Consider the following 15,636-nt stretch of genomic DNA (forward strand, 5'->3'; position numbering starts at 1 on the left):
TTTTGTTTTGTAACAAAAATTTTGCTTGCATGTTTTGTTAATATTGTTGCCCCCCCCCCCCTCCCCCCCCCCTTTTTTTTAACGTGTGTTATATGTTATAGTCATAAGTCATAACTTTTCAATTGAAAAACATGTCCAAGTTAAATGGGTAACCACACCAGTCTAATAATAACACTAGTGTAGATTGGAGAAAAAAAATTTTTACTCAAATTGCAACCAAATGGTGGCCAAACATTAAAAACAAAAATTGCACCCTGAAAGAGGTTTGGCTAGAAATAAAGAATAACTAATGCAGAGTGAACAAGTGGCAATGGAGGCATTTTCTCACATGTTTATTTTCTGTAGTTTCTGCCATGCTACATCTTGTCGACAATGCAAAGGATGATTCCGCAAGTAATCAGCAACATGCCGGCAGCTGTGCCTGGAGCATAGTAAACAAATCACAGATCTGTTTGCCAAATCATGCAACAATTGCTTAAGGTACTGCCACAGACAAAATATAGAGGGGGAAAGTGAGTTATGGCTTAAGTGCCAAGAAACCCATATCATGTAACCTATGCAAGTAGTGGCGTGAACCCAGAGCTCAAGAAATTAATTTCACTTCATTTTGCATCTAAGTCAACTAATTGACCATTAAATTTAATTCCCTACTGTTGTGTTTTATGCATTTAAGAATGAGTCCCATGTCTTACCACTGTCGCACCTCCTCATACAATCCATCATTCCACGAGGCCATGGTAGTGTCGGACTTGCCTCCCTACCCCGGGGTTTCGTTTCAACTTCAGACAGGGTCAAACTTGGGATTCTGTCTGGTGGGAAATGTGACATAAGCACAGTTGCCATTGGCAGGTTTAACTCCTCGTCAACTTCTGCCACAGTTCTCGGTCCTACTGCGTACTACAAGTGAAAGTAAAAGTTTGTAAATCTTTGAAAATCACCAGACCAAAAACAAAAGATTCTTTATGCCAAGATCTCGACCATCTCCCCCCCTTTTTTAGTTATACTTCTTATAAGAGATTCTCGCGTTTAACATTAGCGTTAAGCTGGACTCACAATCGTCAGTCTCATCCGTCCGTCACCCGTCCGTCAAAACCTTACCAAGCAAGCTTTAACTTTTAACAAAAGGAAGGATGAAATAACCTCCAAAATGTTAGCACGATACCTATTGCCAGCAATCTTTACTGTCTTATAAGGTTTTTAAGTATATTTATTTGTTTAGCTGCTTCCATTAAATGTTATTAACGTACGTTTGAACATGTTTTTAACAACTAAATTTTTTTATAAACATCTGAGTGAAAAAAATTTAATTGACTTATTTATTAAGTGCTTAACGTTCATGATTGTCAGTATAATATATCTATATAAAATTAATTTTCACCACTATTTAAGATTTTTGGTATGTTGGCAGCATTAAAATGAAAATTTTTTTAGACGGACAGACACGATGTATCATTGTGAAGCCAGCTTTACTATCTAACGCTGCTGTGGAGAGAGAAAGATAGCAAGTGAGTGATTGCTTGATGGTGCGGGGTTACTGATAGCAGCAACAGCGTATGATTTCATAAACTTTCAAATACATACTTACATACTTCCTCATACTTTTGCAATTTTTTATGGGTGTGCCTAAATCACTACATGCTCCAGCATCTAATGAGAAGTGAAGCACCTGTGCTACCTACGGGCTAGGTGACTTGTTTGTGGTTGAAACATAGTAAAGTGAGGCATTGATACAGTTGAATGTCATTTTGGACAAATAAACACCCCATCTATCAGGACATACAATGGAACATGGATTTCTTTGGAGGAATACGAGTTATCTGACCACTCCCACAACACATACATAAACATAATAACTAGGTATAAGTATTGCCACGTGCAGTTGTAACCACAGAGCTGCCCTGGTTCCACCGTACCTTTGCTGGGAGGCGGCTCCCCGAGTGCCAAGCCGGCCAGTGCCGTGAACACAAACGTGAGGGAGTTGGCGACCGGAACTGCTAACGACAGATCTGCAACAGATTTCTTTTGGGGAGTGGGGAGGGCGAGGTTAACACCTTGTCAACCACAAGGTCATTAGAGAAGATAGCACAGACCTGGGATATCGGGAAGGAATCGGCCATGGCCTATTGTAACAGGGTGTCCACATCCTGGTAAATCAGGGACATTATAATCAGTCAGGGAAAATCAGGGAATTTACTTGAAATAATGGAGAAAAAAAAAACATGTAGATTTCCCAGTGAAAGGGTGCATATTATCATTCATCTCAACACATAATCTCAAACAGATTTTAAAATTTCACCAAGTGTATTTTTAGCCAGCAAATTATGGAGGAGCTGCATTAACACTTTTCTGAAATTGGGGCTGGAAACTACCCCTTCAGCATTTGGGCTAGGGGGAAACACAGACCTCTCAAAAGCTACATAGCACGACCACAAACTCTCTGGTTCTATGTAATATACGGGACATTCCAGCTAGTCAACATTTGGGATCTACTACCTAAGTATAGCCTAGCTTATATGTGTTCCAAACAACTAATATTTTAATTAATTTTTAAATTTTGTTTAAAAAAATTTAATATTAAAGTGTTCAGATACTGCAATGCACTATAACTACAAGTCACAAACTAAAACATACCAAACAAAAATATCTTACCTGTGTCTGCTAAAGTAAGGAAGTACAAAAGTGAACCACATTGGTTGATCAGGAATGGAAACAAGAACTGAAAAAAAAAAACATGTTATATTGACGTGTTATGACATATTATCTCACAAAATAAAATTGCCCAGTTAACGGCATTCTGATGTAAAAAAAAATCCATATGTAGAGAACTGGCTACCGAATTATTTTCACTTATCCTAGAGCAATATTGGTTTTTACATTTTTTGTTGCAGCTATTATTTGTGAAGTTTTACAAATTTGACATTTACTGAAGATCATCTATAAGTAGTACAAAGTCATGGAAATGTTCATAACTATGACCACTTGCATTGCCGTTTACACCTCAAACATAATGTTAGTAAATATATGGTGAGAAATTTTTCGAGACCCAACAACAAATTTACAGCAAAAATTTCATAATAAATACTTGTACTTATGATGAGAAAATAAAATAACCATCTTAGCATGTGATATCAAGCATTAAAGATAAAAAACAAATTAAAAAAACACACTGACATTTACCACAGTAACCCATCCCTCGAAGTAACACTGTGAGGGCCTACCGGTGTTACGTTTTGTACTCGTTGCGGAGATAGTGGGCGCCACCACGTGAGTGGGCACGTGGACCCGACTTGAGACTCTTATTCAGGGCATTACGTGGCCCGTGTGAGGCGAGATATAAGTCCTCCTGACCTCAATGTTAACACCTGTTCCTATACCGGGCCCGCTCTCAGCGTCGGGCACGCTTCTACCTAACCGCAGTGGGCTCTTAGGGCGTCCCACACACCGCTGACTGGAGTAAGGACCCACATGGCCCCCAAACACAAAAGACACGTGACTCGTTTAAGTTGGTTTTATTAATACTTCACACGTCCTTCTACAGTCCTCCCTTTACACGGTTAACACGCCCGAGGCACGAATCGGTATAAGTTGAGGAGGCGGACCACACACGTGGCCGCCCCAAGCCTTTACGTAGAAAGTGGATGGTAAAAACTCCTGAGAGTATAAAAATGAATTACGAAACAGCCCCCACCGACCGAGAGAGGCCCCGAGGATGAAAAAGAAAGCGGTTTGAATTAATTAGGTTTACAGAGCTACTTATCAGTGATACAACGGTGATGTCCTCGGGATGTCTGCAAAGCTCTCGGTCGGCTGAAGGAGGAGACTGGGGCGAGACAAGGCTCGCGGCAGGAAACATGGCGTCCTTCGCGCCAAACACAATTACCGTTAACAATTTTAAGACTGCGTGCCCCGGGTTATTATAGAGAATAACATGAACCTTTTATAAAATGAATATACACATACCCACGACCAGACTGTCTGTAATAATTATTTGTGCATTGAAAAGTTTAAATAAACTTCTATACTAGTTCCGCCGTCGCCCGCTAGGGAGCGTCATTGGCCGTGCTTGCACTTACTTTATTAAAAAATATTATATTTAAGAAACAAAGAACACTCACTCAATTGACCTGTCGTGACACTGTTTAGGGGTGAAAAGAAAAGGTTTACAATATTACTTTAAATGTTTAAATACATATAGGGGTGCGGCGCACTGAAGCTAAGCGCCCTCTTGCGGTAGTTCGTGGCGCGCAATTAAAATACTCATACGACTACGTCCGTCACAGTACAAATGCCAGGCAGGATAGGTGTGGGAAGGGAAACGGAGGATGATCAGGCTAATGGGGCGAAGCCCGGGCTGACGTCAACTGTTCAAATTGCACGCTTTTGAAGTAACGATGTCACTAAATTATGACATGGTTTGAAGAAGTGCGGTCAAAGATTTGAAGAAGCATTTTTTTTTTTTCCTTTTACGTGAATTTTTATTTATGTGCATGCACAATGGCAACAGCACTTGTGTAGCATTAAATACAATGCAAGAAATTAATAATGTAACGTATCAACAAACATTATTTTGTGCTTTTCTTAATAGCTATTCACTTCCTTTATTGTGTATTTATTTCTAACTACGCCCGAGTGTTCAGCCAACATTTATTCTGCCATCCCCCATGTTAGCAGCAGCTCTGGAGAGTAAAGCCAGAAGCTTTCAGGGCTAGTTTACCTGAAGACTACTAGGATGTGCTAGTGGTAAATCATGGCAGAAAAACATTTAGTAAACAACAGTCTGACATTATGTTAACAGGTTAATTAATTTTTCTGATAAAAGAGAACCTTAAGTTTATGCCTTTTTAAATCTTACTAGAACTGAAATACATCTACATTAAACACAATTATTTTGGAACTCAGAAATGTTAGCACCTCTCAGGATTGTTATACTCGAGCCCTACTATGTAAACAATGAGGTATGTGAATATTTTAAATTTAATTTTAGGTTGTTTAATCTCAAAATGTTATTCAAAATTTATTCACATGTACTTCAAATGTATTTAGAGCTATATTAGTACTGTAAGTGCCTTGATTAATATGGTAGTCAGCAGGAACACTTACCTATTTGGAAAATGAATTATTTTGATTAACATAGTCGCTTATGGGAAAAAATAAATGTGCATGGAGTCCATGCACGACAGAAGCGGAACTTCTTGTTGATCAGTTATAGACAGAGATAAATTACTAATATTTTTTTAATAGAACAAGAGATAATAATTGGGTATTATAAGGACATGGGTAACATCTCATATGAAATAATTATTTTACATACTAATCAATAAGTTGTAGATTCTTTGAATTAAAAGAAGTATTAAATTTTTTTCTTGCACATTTAAAACAAACTTTGATTTTAAATAATTCTTAAACTTGAAGCTTGCCGATAATTAGGAAGTTTATGGAACTTAACTAATTGTCCAAATGGACATGTGGAATCTGAGGTAAGTATCTGGCATGTGAAAGTGACAACATGGCATATGAATAGGATCTAGCTCAAGCTACTTTGTTGAGCCACAGTCACCCACAGTTACACTCCAATTGAGAAATATTCACACCTCTTAGTTGAAGTTAACATATTTACACACTCGTGGGCTCATAACTATAATACAGAGTGTGATTTAGTTAATCAAATAATAATTAATGCATATAATTAACCCTGTAAACTAAAGTGTGAAAAGGATTATACCAGCAGAAATATTTAGTTACACATCTAAAATAATACATAGCACTATTTAACAATACATATTTACACATGCAATTAAATTAATAATACATACATTAAAGAACAATATTTCTTTTGAATATGGCCCATGGCATGGTGCACAAAAATAAGCTCAAACCCTTTTCTATCGCCCTCTGCCAAAACACTTCCTAAAGTCAGGGTGGCAACAGGCACTGGCGGGTCCCTACCACCGTGACCCACCTATCCCTGCAGCATGGCAGATTCAACCTGAGCTGCACGCCACCACGTGGAGCCTGCTCAAGGTTGCTCCAACTACCACAGATTGCACCAACTGCCCCAACAGGAGTGGGGATAGCACGACGTCCACCCCCAAGAAACAACAGCGCAAATGAAAGTGCACAAGCGAGCACGAGTGAAAGTAAGCTGCATTATTTCTACCTTTCCCTGCTGTCTCCTCTATCAATTCCCCAACAACGTACCTAACTATTTCTCTCCTCCCCCAGTTCCCCCCACCCCATACCTACCTAGATATTTCCCCTTGAAAATTGTTACCCCCTTGGCAAAGAAGTTTCACTTCAAAAAGTATTAGATCAGCACGTTTTGATTAGCGCTCTGTTTTCCTGGAACGAATAAGGGCATTACTTTGAGGGGCGGGTGTATTTTATTCCATGCAGGCAATTGATTTGGAACCAGATGTTACCTAGCTGCTTAGTCCAACCTGGGTCATGTACAAGATGAGAAAGCCAAATTAAATAAATAAGTATGTATACCTTCCAGTTTGTGGCGAGGTGCGTAACTTCAGAGAGAAACCCAGTGATCGTATTGGAAGACTTTGTGGGCTTTGCACTCGTGCCGCCCCGCCTCAGCAGTGGATTGGTGCCGCCCCAAAGCAGCGCGACAGCCACTAGACTGCAGCACGCACCTGCGCACAGCCAACACACACATGAGCATGCGTGTGAGTAGAGACTTAAGCAGCTTCAGAGCAAAGATATGGTATAAAACCAAAGAGTGATCTTTGAGTTTTACTCTCTATGGTGCTTCTTAAACTTGGAAGCAAAAATTTTAACCATGAATGATCTGTCAATTTTACACCATAGAATGTGTCCGTAAGTCAAGAGGAGAGGAAATGAGACACCCTGGAAAAGTATGCCGTTTGCTATTTGCTACATACCTAGAAATTTTTTGATACCCAGTTCTTTGCTCATTTCTACAACAAAACAGGGATTGGCACATTCCCAGAGCCCCGTCTGCATGAAGTGGCGAAATGAGAATGCCATTGTTCTCGCAGCTTCGAGTGTTACGTTGGAGGATCTTTAAAGATGCAACACTTGAAAAGGCTACGAGACCTTTTCACAGGATGAAGCAGCAGGTATAAAAGAAGGACTGACCTAAGAGTTGCAGTGAAGTGAAGCAGAGTGAGAGACTGATGGTGATACTTGCAAATCCTCTGAGGGAAAAAGGCAGTGGAAAGAAGAGGGCGAGTGACCCATTGGCGAGCGATAGCAGCCAATGAGTGATGATCTGTGTGCGTGAAGAGTAAAGACACAGCATGGTGGACAAGTGAGCAGTACGAAACAGTGTGCTGGGACCGAGGTCCAAGGTAAGAGATGAACTGTAGAGAGAGCCACTGTCAAGCCAAGCTCCAGCAGGGATATTAAATAGTGGACTTATTAAAGTGTGATTTTAAAATTCCATGATAACCATTTATTCAAATTGAAGACCACAACCATCTACCTGCAAAATTTTACTGAAAAACTACATAAACACCAACCACAACGCATCACAGATATGACTTATTTACACAGGTCCCTAATGTGCATCCAAACTTATACATTAACCCTTGACAGGGATGTTTTTTAGTAGTCTGGAACTGTGTACAATTCGATACACGAAATGACTAGTCCATTTTTACGTCAGGTTATATGAGCAATGGCAAATATAAAGTCCATTCCTGTCAAGGATTAACACTTGGGTTTGGATGCACATTAGGGAAACACCTGAGCGGACCTAGGCCATACATGACACATTTTATATTTTACTTTTTATTTACTTTCTACTGTTTCCAACATAAAATCAAAATCGAAAATATTATGTACTTATATGTGAAGAACCACAGGATCAAGTTGCTAGGCTAAAGCACAATGGGAGAGGCTGTGTCACTGCACAGGCTACCTATTTTAAACCCATTGTCGTCGTCCAGGCTATTCCCCGGGAAAGGTGCAGCTGCCCGACTGCTCGAGGTAGAGAGGGGTTCCGGCCTCGTGGCCTCCGGTGGAAGCTAACCTGGTGCTCGTAATCACAACGTCCTACTGACCTCCTACACTCCTAATTTGAGGTGGCTGTCTCCTATCTCATCAGGAGACGCCTTCCTCCACTTTAGCCTACCCACCTCCCTTATCACCAACTTTATTTTTATTTACAGGTCTCTCTCTCCCGTGCCCTGTACTCCATACTATACCTTTCCCTCCACAAAAACAGACAGGTATTGCCCCTGTAGTAATTTCACCTTTTCGAGATCTCCCACACACTCATCTCATTACTACCATTCCCCCCTGCCAAATTCCTCTTTAGTCCCCTTCAATTCTACTCCTATCATTGTCCTGCCTGCATCTTCTCCCCCTTCCCCCTTACCAGTTTCCCTGCCCTGCATTTCGTATTCTTAACAGCCCCTCCTCGAGCACTATTAATATTCCCACACCACCTCTGTTTAGATGGACCTAGTCTCTAGCCATATGCCAACTATTTATCTTGCTCCTGGCACACAAAATCTGCTTCCCATATCTGGCACTGTCTCATGATGGCCTCCGCAGTATTCAGTTTTCCCAGATCAATTCCTTTCCTGGGTAACACTCCACTCACTACGATGGTCCCACTAGTTTTTCACTTTTCATGTAGCATTTCTCTAATATAGTTTTCAAATTTATGTGGCCCTCCATCCCTGTTAATGTCATTTGTACCTACATGCACCACCACTCTTTTCACACCTTCCAGACTGCACTCCTTTTACCCTTCCCTGTACATCTGTAATTGTCTCCCCACTTCTGACTGCCTTGTAGGCCCCATGAACCTTCATGTACCAGAGCATCAAGTCCCCAAACAGTGCTACAGTCTCCTTACCAGCATTTTCTTTCCACCTGTCTACAATCCCCTTACTAGCCACCTCAGCTCAACTTTCCTTGTTTCCCTCCACTTCACCACAAACCCTACTCTGTATTTCTGTCTCTTCTACCCTTCCTTCCTGACTAGTGTTGTTTAATGCCCCCCCCCCCCCCTCTTAGCTTCCATACATTCACTTCCTCTTCTTAAGTGCCATTTATTCTCTTAAATCTGCTGACCTCTTCCTCTAGCCCCCTCACCATATCAATATGCTCCCTCAATCTAACATTTACTCATTTTACTCACATTCAACTCTCCTCTTAACTGGTTTATTTTGATTTGTAGGTCCCCATCCCCATCCATAGAATGCATCAGACAAACGTGACTGTGCGAAAGTGCCAGGCCCATTAAGGGGCCCGCCTACCTGGGCACACATACGGTGTGCAGAGCTTCAAGAAAAACAGCGCGATTTCAAAACTACACAAGATATCCGAGTGGGGCCTATTTACGAATAGCATTTAAGAGTTCGCTGAGGACCGGAAAGTACTTTTAATTTCGGATTAAGTTTTTTAACTGTATTTTTAGAAGCGTTAAAATGCCTAACACGCGTGTTTTCAGAGTAATTTTTAGGCATAAAACAATCAGTACAGATTCTTGAAAGCACTTAAGGGCTTGCATAACACCTTTATCTTTATTTCTCCGCCATATAATGTTACGGTCACCGCTCAAATTTCACAGTTATCCTGTGTCGACGAGACGAATGCGCGCCAGTTCAGAGACTTGCACTTAGAGGCTATACCGCGCTGGAAGCACCAGCGAGCGTCGCGCTTATCATCCCGCCTCACTAACACACATACACCCCTGACGAGGCGGGCCCCTTAATGAACATTAGTAGTTTAGGAAAATAACTTTTTCCTAAATTATTATTTTTTTCATAAGACAACTAAAATAAGAAATGGTAATTTCCCTGGTCTTCATTGCCCTCCCTATTATCGAGTATTTTAGTTATCCCGCGTGAAACACTATTTTAGGGAGTAGTTACGGAACATCAGAATATAGACAATTTTTTTAGTTTTTGTTAAATAATTTCTAAATCACTGAAGAATGTTGTATGATTATATTTTTATTTAGTAGTTCTTTTTATTAGCTTTCTATAGCATAATAAATTTTTGTATTGTCTGTTAATGTTTTACATAAATTAATTTTTTTTTTGCCTGTCCCTATTCACCCTAGAGGTGGGGTTAATAGGGACACCTGAGGTTTTTCAATGTGTGTCCCTTTTTAATCATAGTATGGTTAAAAGGGACATATGCTTGGCTTTTTAAATGCATGTAAAATGTTTTTAAAAAGGTTAAATCACTTCCATTCGTATTTTTTATTCTAAATTTGTCTATATAATATTTATAAAAAGGCATCTTAAAAATTAATTTTAAAAATTGCACAAAAAACAAGTTCATACTTATTAGCTCCATGATGCTGTTATGTATGCATAGTCTCGGAAGATAGTCTACATCCAGAATATAATGTTACCTACATTAAGAAACAGACTGTATTTACCGGTAGGCCCTACCACAAATAATATGTGGAAACACTAGGTTTGTTTGCTGGTTTACTTGAAGGTATGCCTACCCCTCCTAATTTCAGGTGGGTTTAACACTTGCAAAATCTGTTTTTTTTCTGAACTCATTTCATCTGCGACATTGGGGAATGTGTAAATTGAAGCCATCTTGTTAGATTGCCTTAGAAATGATCCAACAAACTTGTCTGCTCCCTCTTCATCTGGACACACTTGCAAAACCTTCCCAATAAAAACCTTTTCAACACTATTTTCATACTGAAATTTTACCCTCACCCAGTCCCCTTCTTTGATTTGAACAACTTCCTCATTTTCTTCATTATTGTCATCATCAAATTCCACATCATTATCCTCTGATTCCAAGTCAGCAAGAGAAACACTCTGACCTGGTGGAACTCTCACACGCTCTTTCTAGCTTCTGTTTGCTTCAGGTTCTTCATTACCATAGCGCATCTCCTATAAAAACTGTGAGAGGTTGTCGTTCACTGTTTTTTTCATTCTCCTGTCCTTCGTTTGGTTGATCAGCAGGAAATGCAGGAAGTCCTTCAAGGACCCATTCTCTTTTCAATGGGAACAAGCCCGCTTTTTCAAAACCTGAAGATATGTCCTTGCTAAGTTGGTCATTTACTTTCATTTTTTACAATGTCTGTTTTAAAAGACAAGGAAAATACTGTTTGTCAAATGACTTGCTGCTGTTCTTGGTTTTGAGCTTCCATTTTTCCAAAAACTAACCTCCAGTGTATTTTCAGCGACCTGAAAACAGCATCTAGTGGCTGTGTTAGATGGGTTGAGTTGGGTGGTAAAAAAACAAATGAGATATAATTTTCAACACATATCTTAACTACAGCTGGTGACAAATGTGAGCTCAAGTTATTCCCAATTAGGACCTTTCTTCCATCGAATCTTCTGCAATATGGGACAACAATCTTTTGTATCCAATCAAGGAAGCAATGGCCATCTATCCAGCCAGACTTGCTCCTATTGTACTGTGCCCCTTCCGGGTGATATATGTAAATAGACTTGTAAATTATATAGGGGGAAAGAATCTTTCCTGATGCAGTTGCAGCAAACAGTACTGATGCCCAAGATTTGCTCTCATTTAAAACTCTCACTGGATATTTGCATCCCCTCCTGAAGATAAGCTTTCGGCGACCTGGATCATCTGACAAGCATGTTTCGTCGTAATTTATCATGAGATGAGCTGGAATGTCTTTCAGTGTAATTGTGACTTGGTCAAAATAATCATTTATAACCCCAGGGCTCACACTTGCTCGGCTTCTTTTGATATTTTGGCACATTCTTTGTGAGTGTACCTCTTTGTTCCTTTTCAAAAAGCTCAGAGCCCAATCATGACCTAAAAGGTTGTCTCTAAATATTGGAATATTCTTCCCCTCTCGATCCAGATGAAACTTTACAAAGCAACGGGTATCAAAATAACTTAGTGGATACCCCCAATTCGAACATTTTACAATTGCTTTGACAATATCCTTAGTGGATACCCCCAATTCGAACATTTTACAATTGCTTCGACAATATCCTTAGTGGATACCCCCAATTCGAACATTTTACAATTGCTTCGACAATATCTTTTTCCATACCTGAAGGTAAGGCTGTCTGGCCTACTATTGTTCAAATCTGTAGATTTGGCTTTGCACAGTACCGTTGAAGGGCAGACTTTGATAAACCATGAGCCTTAGCAGCTGCCCTTGACATGCCTTCCTTTACTGCCAAAACTGCACATGTCACTCGGTCATGGTCAATCGGTGTATGTTTGCTTGAAGTAGGTTCACTCTTGTACGTCCGACCCATTGTTGCAGGTTAATTTTCTAACCTAGAATAACCGTAAAAAGAAATAAAAATTGTACAATTAAGCAGTTAACTGTTTTTAAATTTTTTTTACTACTACCTACAAGCTTATTTAACCTTATAAAACTATACACATTCCATTCCAACTTCGAAGTGTTATAATTTAACACTGTCCCCATTCACCCCTCTGTAAGTACAAAAAATGCAAGTTTTCCTAAACATTGCTGTAAAAATTATTAATATGTCACAAAATTAAGGTGTAAATATTTAAATATACTTACGAAACATAAATAAAAACTATAATGTATTCATCAAAAAGATTTGCTAAACCACCTGCTCAAATTAACAAACAGTTGTCACGTTATACAAATGGCTACTATAAACAACAGCTGATTCTCATGTTGCCAACCTAAACATAAATAATTACCTAACAGTTTTGTCTACATAGTTGGAAAGACTTAAATATTCACAGAAATTTAAAAAAAAAAAAATGTGTTGTGATATCTTTAATTAAAAAATTACAGTTGTACATTAAATGTTTTAGAAATTTTTTGTCCCTTTTCACACCTTAAACCCTATTCACCCCATTTAAAGGAACGTAATTTAATCTTTTTTTCAGAAGAGTACTGTTTATTTGTCGTGTCCTGCATTTGGCCTCGGCCCCCTTGTGCGAGTGCTACATGCTCATCCCTGAAACAAACAAGGCTGCCCGACACCGCAGGGTATTTTTTACCTAATCTCTATGTCTAAGCTAGTTATCCTGTAAGATGGTAATGCACCCGGCGCCAATAGCTTGCGCCTGCTGCAGAATGTTGATAAGTGGGATTCATTGTGTCATAACTCAGGGAAGGAGCATCCCGAGAGTCAGAAATTAGCATATTATCAGGACAGTCAGTGACATCTTATAGAACATGCTGCAAAGGCTAAATCTGTAGATATTGCCTGTAATGATACTGTAACCGACTTGTACATAAGCTTGGCTTGTACTGTACCAGTCAGAGATCCTTACCCCAGAGAAACTGGGGAAATACAGCAGGAATTAACAATCTGGTGTTCTGTGTTCTACTCTCCTCTTTCCATCTCCCTCTCCCCCCTCTCTCTCTCTCTCTAACCCCCCTCTCTCTCTCTCCCTCCCTCTCTAACCCTCCCCCCCTCTCTCTCTCTCTCTCCCCCCCCCCCTTACTACGGAGCGGTCTTCGCGATTACGCTCAGGATTCCTTTGCTGGAGCGGCCTTCGGGATTTCGCTCTAGCATCCCTCTTCCCCTGGAGCGGCCTTTCGTGGATTATGCTCTAGGGCCTTTCCCTCCCTCCTCCCGCTTTATCACTGCCCCGCAAGAGGACCAGCCACAGCCCATCTCTGCACGGCGGACTGCCGACTACGGGAACTGTTCAAGTGATGACTGAGGAGTCACACCCCACCTCAAGCCACCCCAGCACTGGACGCTGTTGCCGGGACACGTCATATTTATACAATGATTCCTGCTGTTATTGTGATTTTTTTTTTTTTTTAAATATTGTTCTATACACGGACCACGCACACATTCGGAATATTGTAGACGGGCATTATTTCTAAACTTAATTCCTGCTGTCGAATTGGATAGCTTTTTTTATACCAAAAACTATTCTTTAACCCAAATAACTTGTTACTTTCTAAGTTCATTTTAATATTGAATACCTGCTGTCATCTTTCAAACTAAATATAGTTCATAACATAAATAAACAGGAGCAAATATAGATCATAGAAAACGTACACGAAGAAGCACTGTTGCAGCGACAAACTATAAATATTTGGCTACCTTCCGTTTTTTCCAGAAATAGGTTTATAAAGGAAATTGTTCAAATAATAAGACTCCATCTTACATTCAAATGTTTAAGGAAAAAATAAATTATTCGTGTTATGATAATAAATAACAATTTATCTTCATTAAAACAAATATAAAACTTTATATAATCCATGAAGGTGACAATCAGCTACAAATATTTTTCTCTTTGAAGTAATTGTAATTTAATACTTTTTTAAACACCACAACTTTTATAGCATTAAAGCCTATGCTACATTCCCTATTAGTATGCAAAAAGGTTGACAGTAGCACGGCGCACACGCTCAGCACAGAAATTGAAACTAAATTCACACACAACACAGTGGTTCGAAAAATTTCGTTTCCCCCCTCCATTCCATTAATTATAAACGTTTGCATTTTATCAAATATTATTATATGAAGCAGTTGATTGCCTAAGTTCAAGCATTTGATTTTGCCATCTAGTTTTGAACTAGGAATGATTAACTGCAAGGCTTGGCCTCGCAAATAAATACCAATCCACTTTGAAATACTCTATAATCGCTGATCTGCTGATCTACTTTATCTATGACTTAATGTTCGCTGATTGAACGCGCGCAGAAATTCAGCGCACAGCATGTAGAAATATTAAGCACTGGTTTTACCCAAATATTTTAAGGAAACAATCACAATGTTCAATTTTATTTTACTAAGTGGATGAAATTAAACTTAAATACCCTACATTATGGAACATTGTGTTTTGGTAATAAAAAAAAATGTTATTTTCTCCCCTAACGTAACTAAAAATTTTGGAGTGGTCATAACCAGTTAAGTTTGACGCCGACCGCCAATGCTCCTCTATGTCGCATAGACCGCTATGCCTCATCAACGTCTCGCAAAAGCGTGTGCACCAAACGCGCTCGTGCGCGCAGCAAAGTGTAGTTCGTGCGACGAGGCGAACGCCATGCAACGAGTAGTGCGCCGGCGGAAGGATCCGGCCGGGTGTGGCATATCCCTCCGCCGCACTACAACAAATTAATTTATGTATATTTTTTCACAGGTTTTTATTAAACATTATTTTTCATTAATTAATATTTCAGTCCTGTCAAAATTATGTCTCACTGTGCGTTTTGTCCCGAACCTGGCCGGTTCAGTTTCCCGCGAAATTCACACGTTTCCGCGGGAGGGCTGGCGGGGGAGGGGGGTCGCGCGCGGCGATACAGGCAGTGTCCTTCAGGAGCTCCGACAGGCCGGCAGCCTGCGCGCAACACGGAACCTTCAACCTTTGCTTTCACCGACATGTAGTTTCAATAGTATATACTTTCATAATCGTTTACATACAGTTCCGCGGCCGGCCTCAATCTACCATGAGGTATTTCACTTAATTAAATTAGTGCTCGAAGATGAGTGTTCTACATAATACGTGAGTACTGTGGGAAGTCTACGAGACTTTACGTCGGTGCTTCACGCCCCAACTTAGCTTACCAGCTACTTAGTTTTTGCCCGCACGGGGCAGCCAGAAGGCGACACGTGCCACCGAACGTACTAACGAATCAGTCCCTGGGACACATCTAGGTATCACGTAGAGTCGCCGGAGACACGGGCCTACATGCCACTAGCCCAGTTTATTAAGTGTTATGTAGTAGTGAATTATTTGTTC

General features: G+C 40.0%; 1 protein-coding gene across 4 annotated transcripts in view; it reads right to left on the reverse strand.

Annotated features, from left to right (window-relative positions):
* LOC134527673 (transmembrane protein 234) overlaps positions 1 to 13,951 on the reverse strand; it is a 28,907-nt gene extending 14,956 nt beyond the window's left edge. The window contains exons 1-5 of one of the 4 annotated variants that reach the window (XM_063360564.1): positions 13,874 to 13,951; positions 6,490 to 6,641; positions 2,650 to 2,716; positions 1,914 to 2,006; positions 329 to 421 (exon numbers count right to left, since the gene is read on the reverse strand). In XM_063360564.1, coding sequence (XP_063216634.1) covers positions 357 to 421; positions 1,914 to 2,006; positions 2,650 to 2,716; positions 6,490 to 6,641; positions 13,874 to 13,883 — 387 coding nt within the window. In that variant the 5' untranslated portion in view covers positions 13,884 to 13,951 and the 3' untranslated portion in view covers positions 329 to 356. Of the gene's footprint in view, positions 1 to 309; positions 422 to 1,913; positions 2,007 to 2,649; positions 2,717 to 6,489; positions 6,642 to 12,478; positions 12,578 to 13,873 lie in introns of those variants that run through there. The other 3 variants (XM_063360563.1, XM_063360565.1, XM_063360566.1) reach the window with 3 other exon arrangements.
* Between the last annotated feature and the right edge of the window lie 1,685 nt (positions 13,952 to 15,636).

The sequence above is a fragment of the Bacillus rossius genome, chromosome 1 (assembly GCF_032445375.1).
Source record: "Bacillus rossius redtenbacheri isolate Brsri chromosome 1, Brsri_v3, whole genome shotgun sequence".
Taxonomy (NCBI): Eukaryota; Metazoa; Arthropoda; class Insecta; order Phasmatodea; family Bacillidae; genus Bacillus; species Bacillus rossius.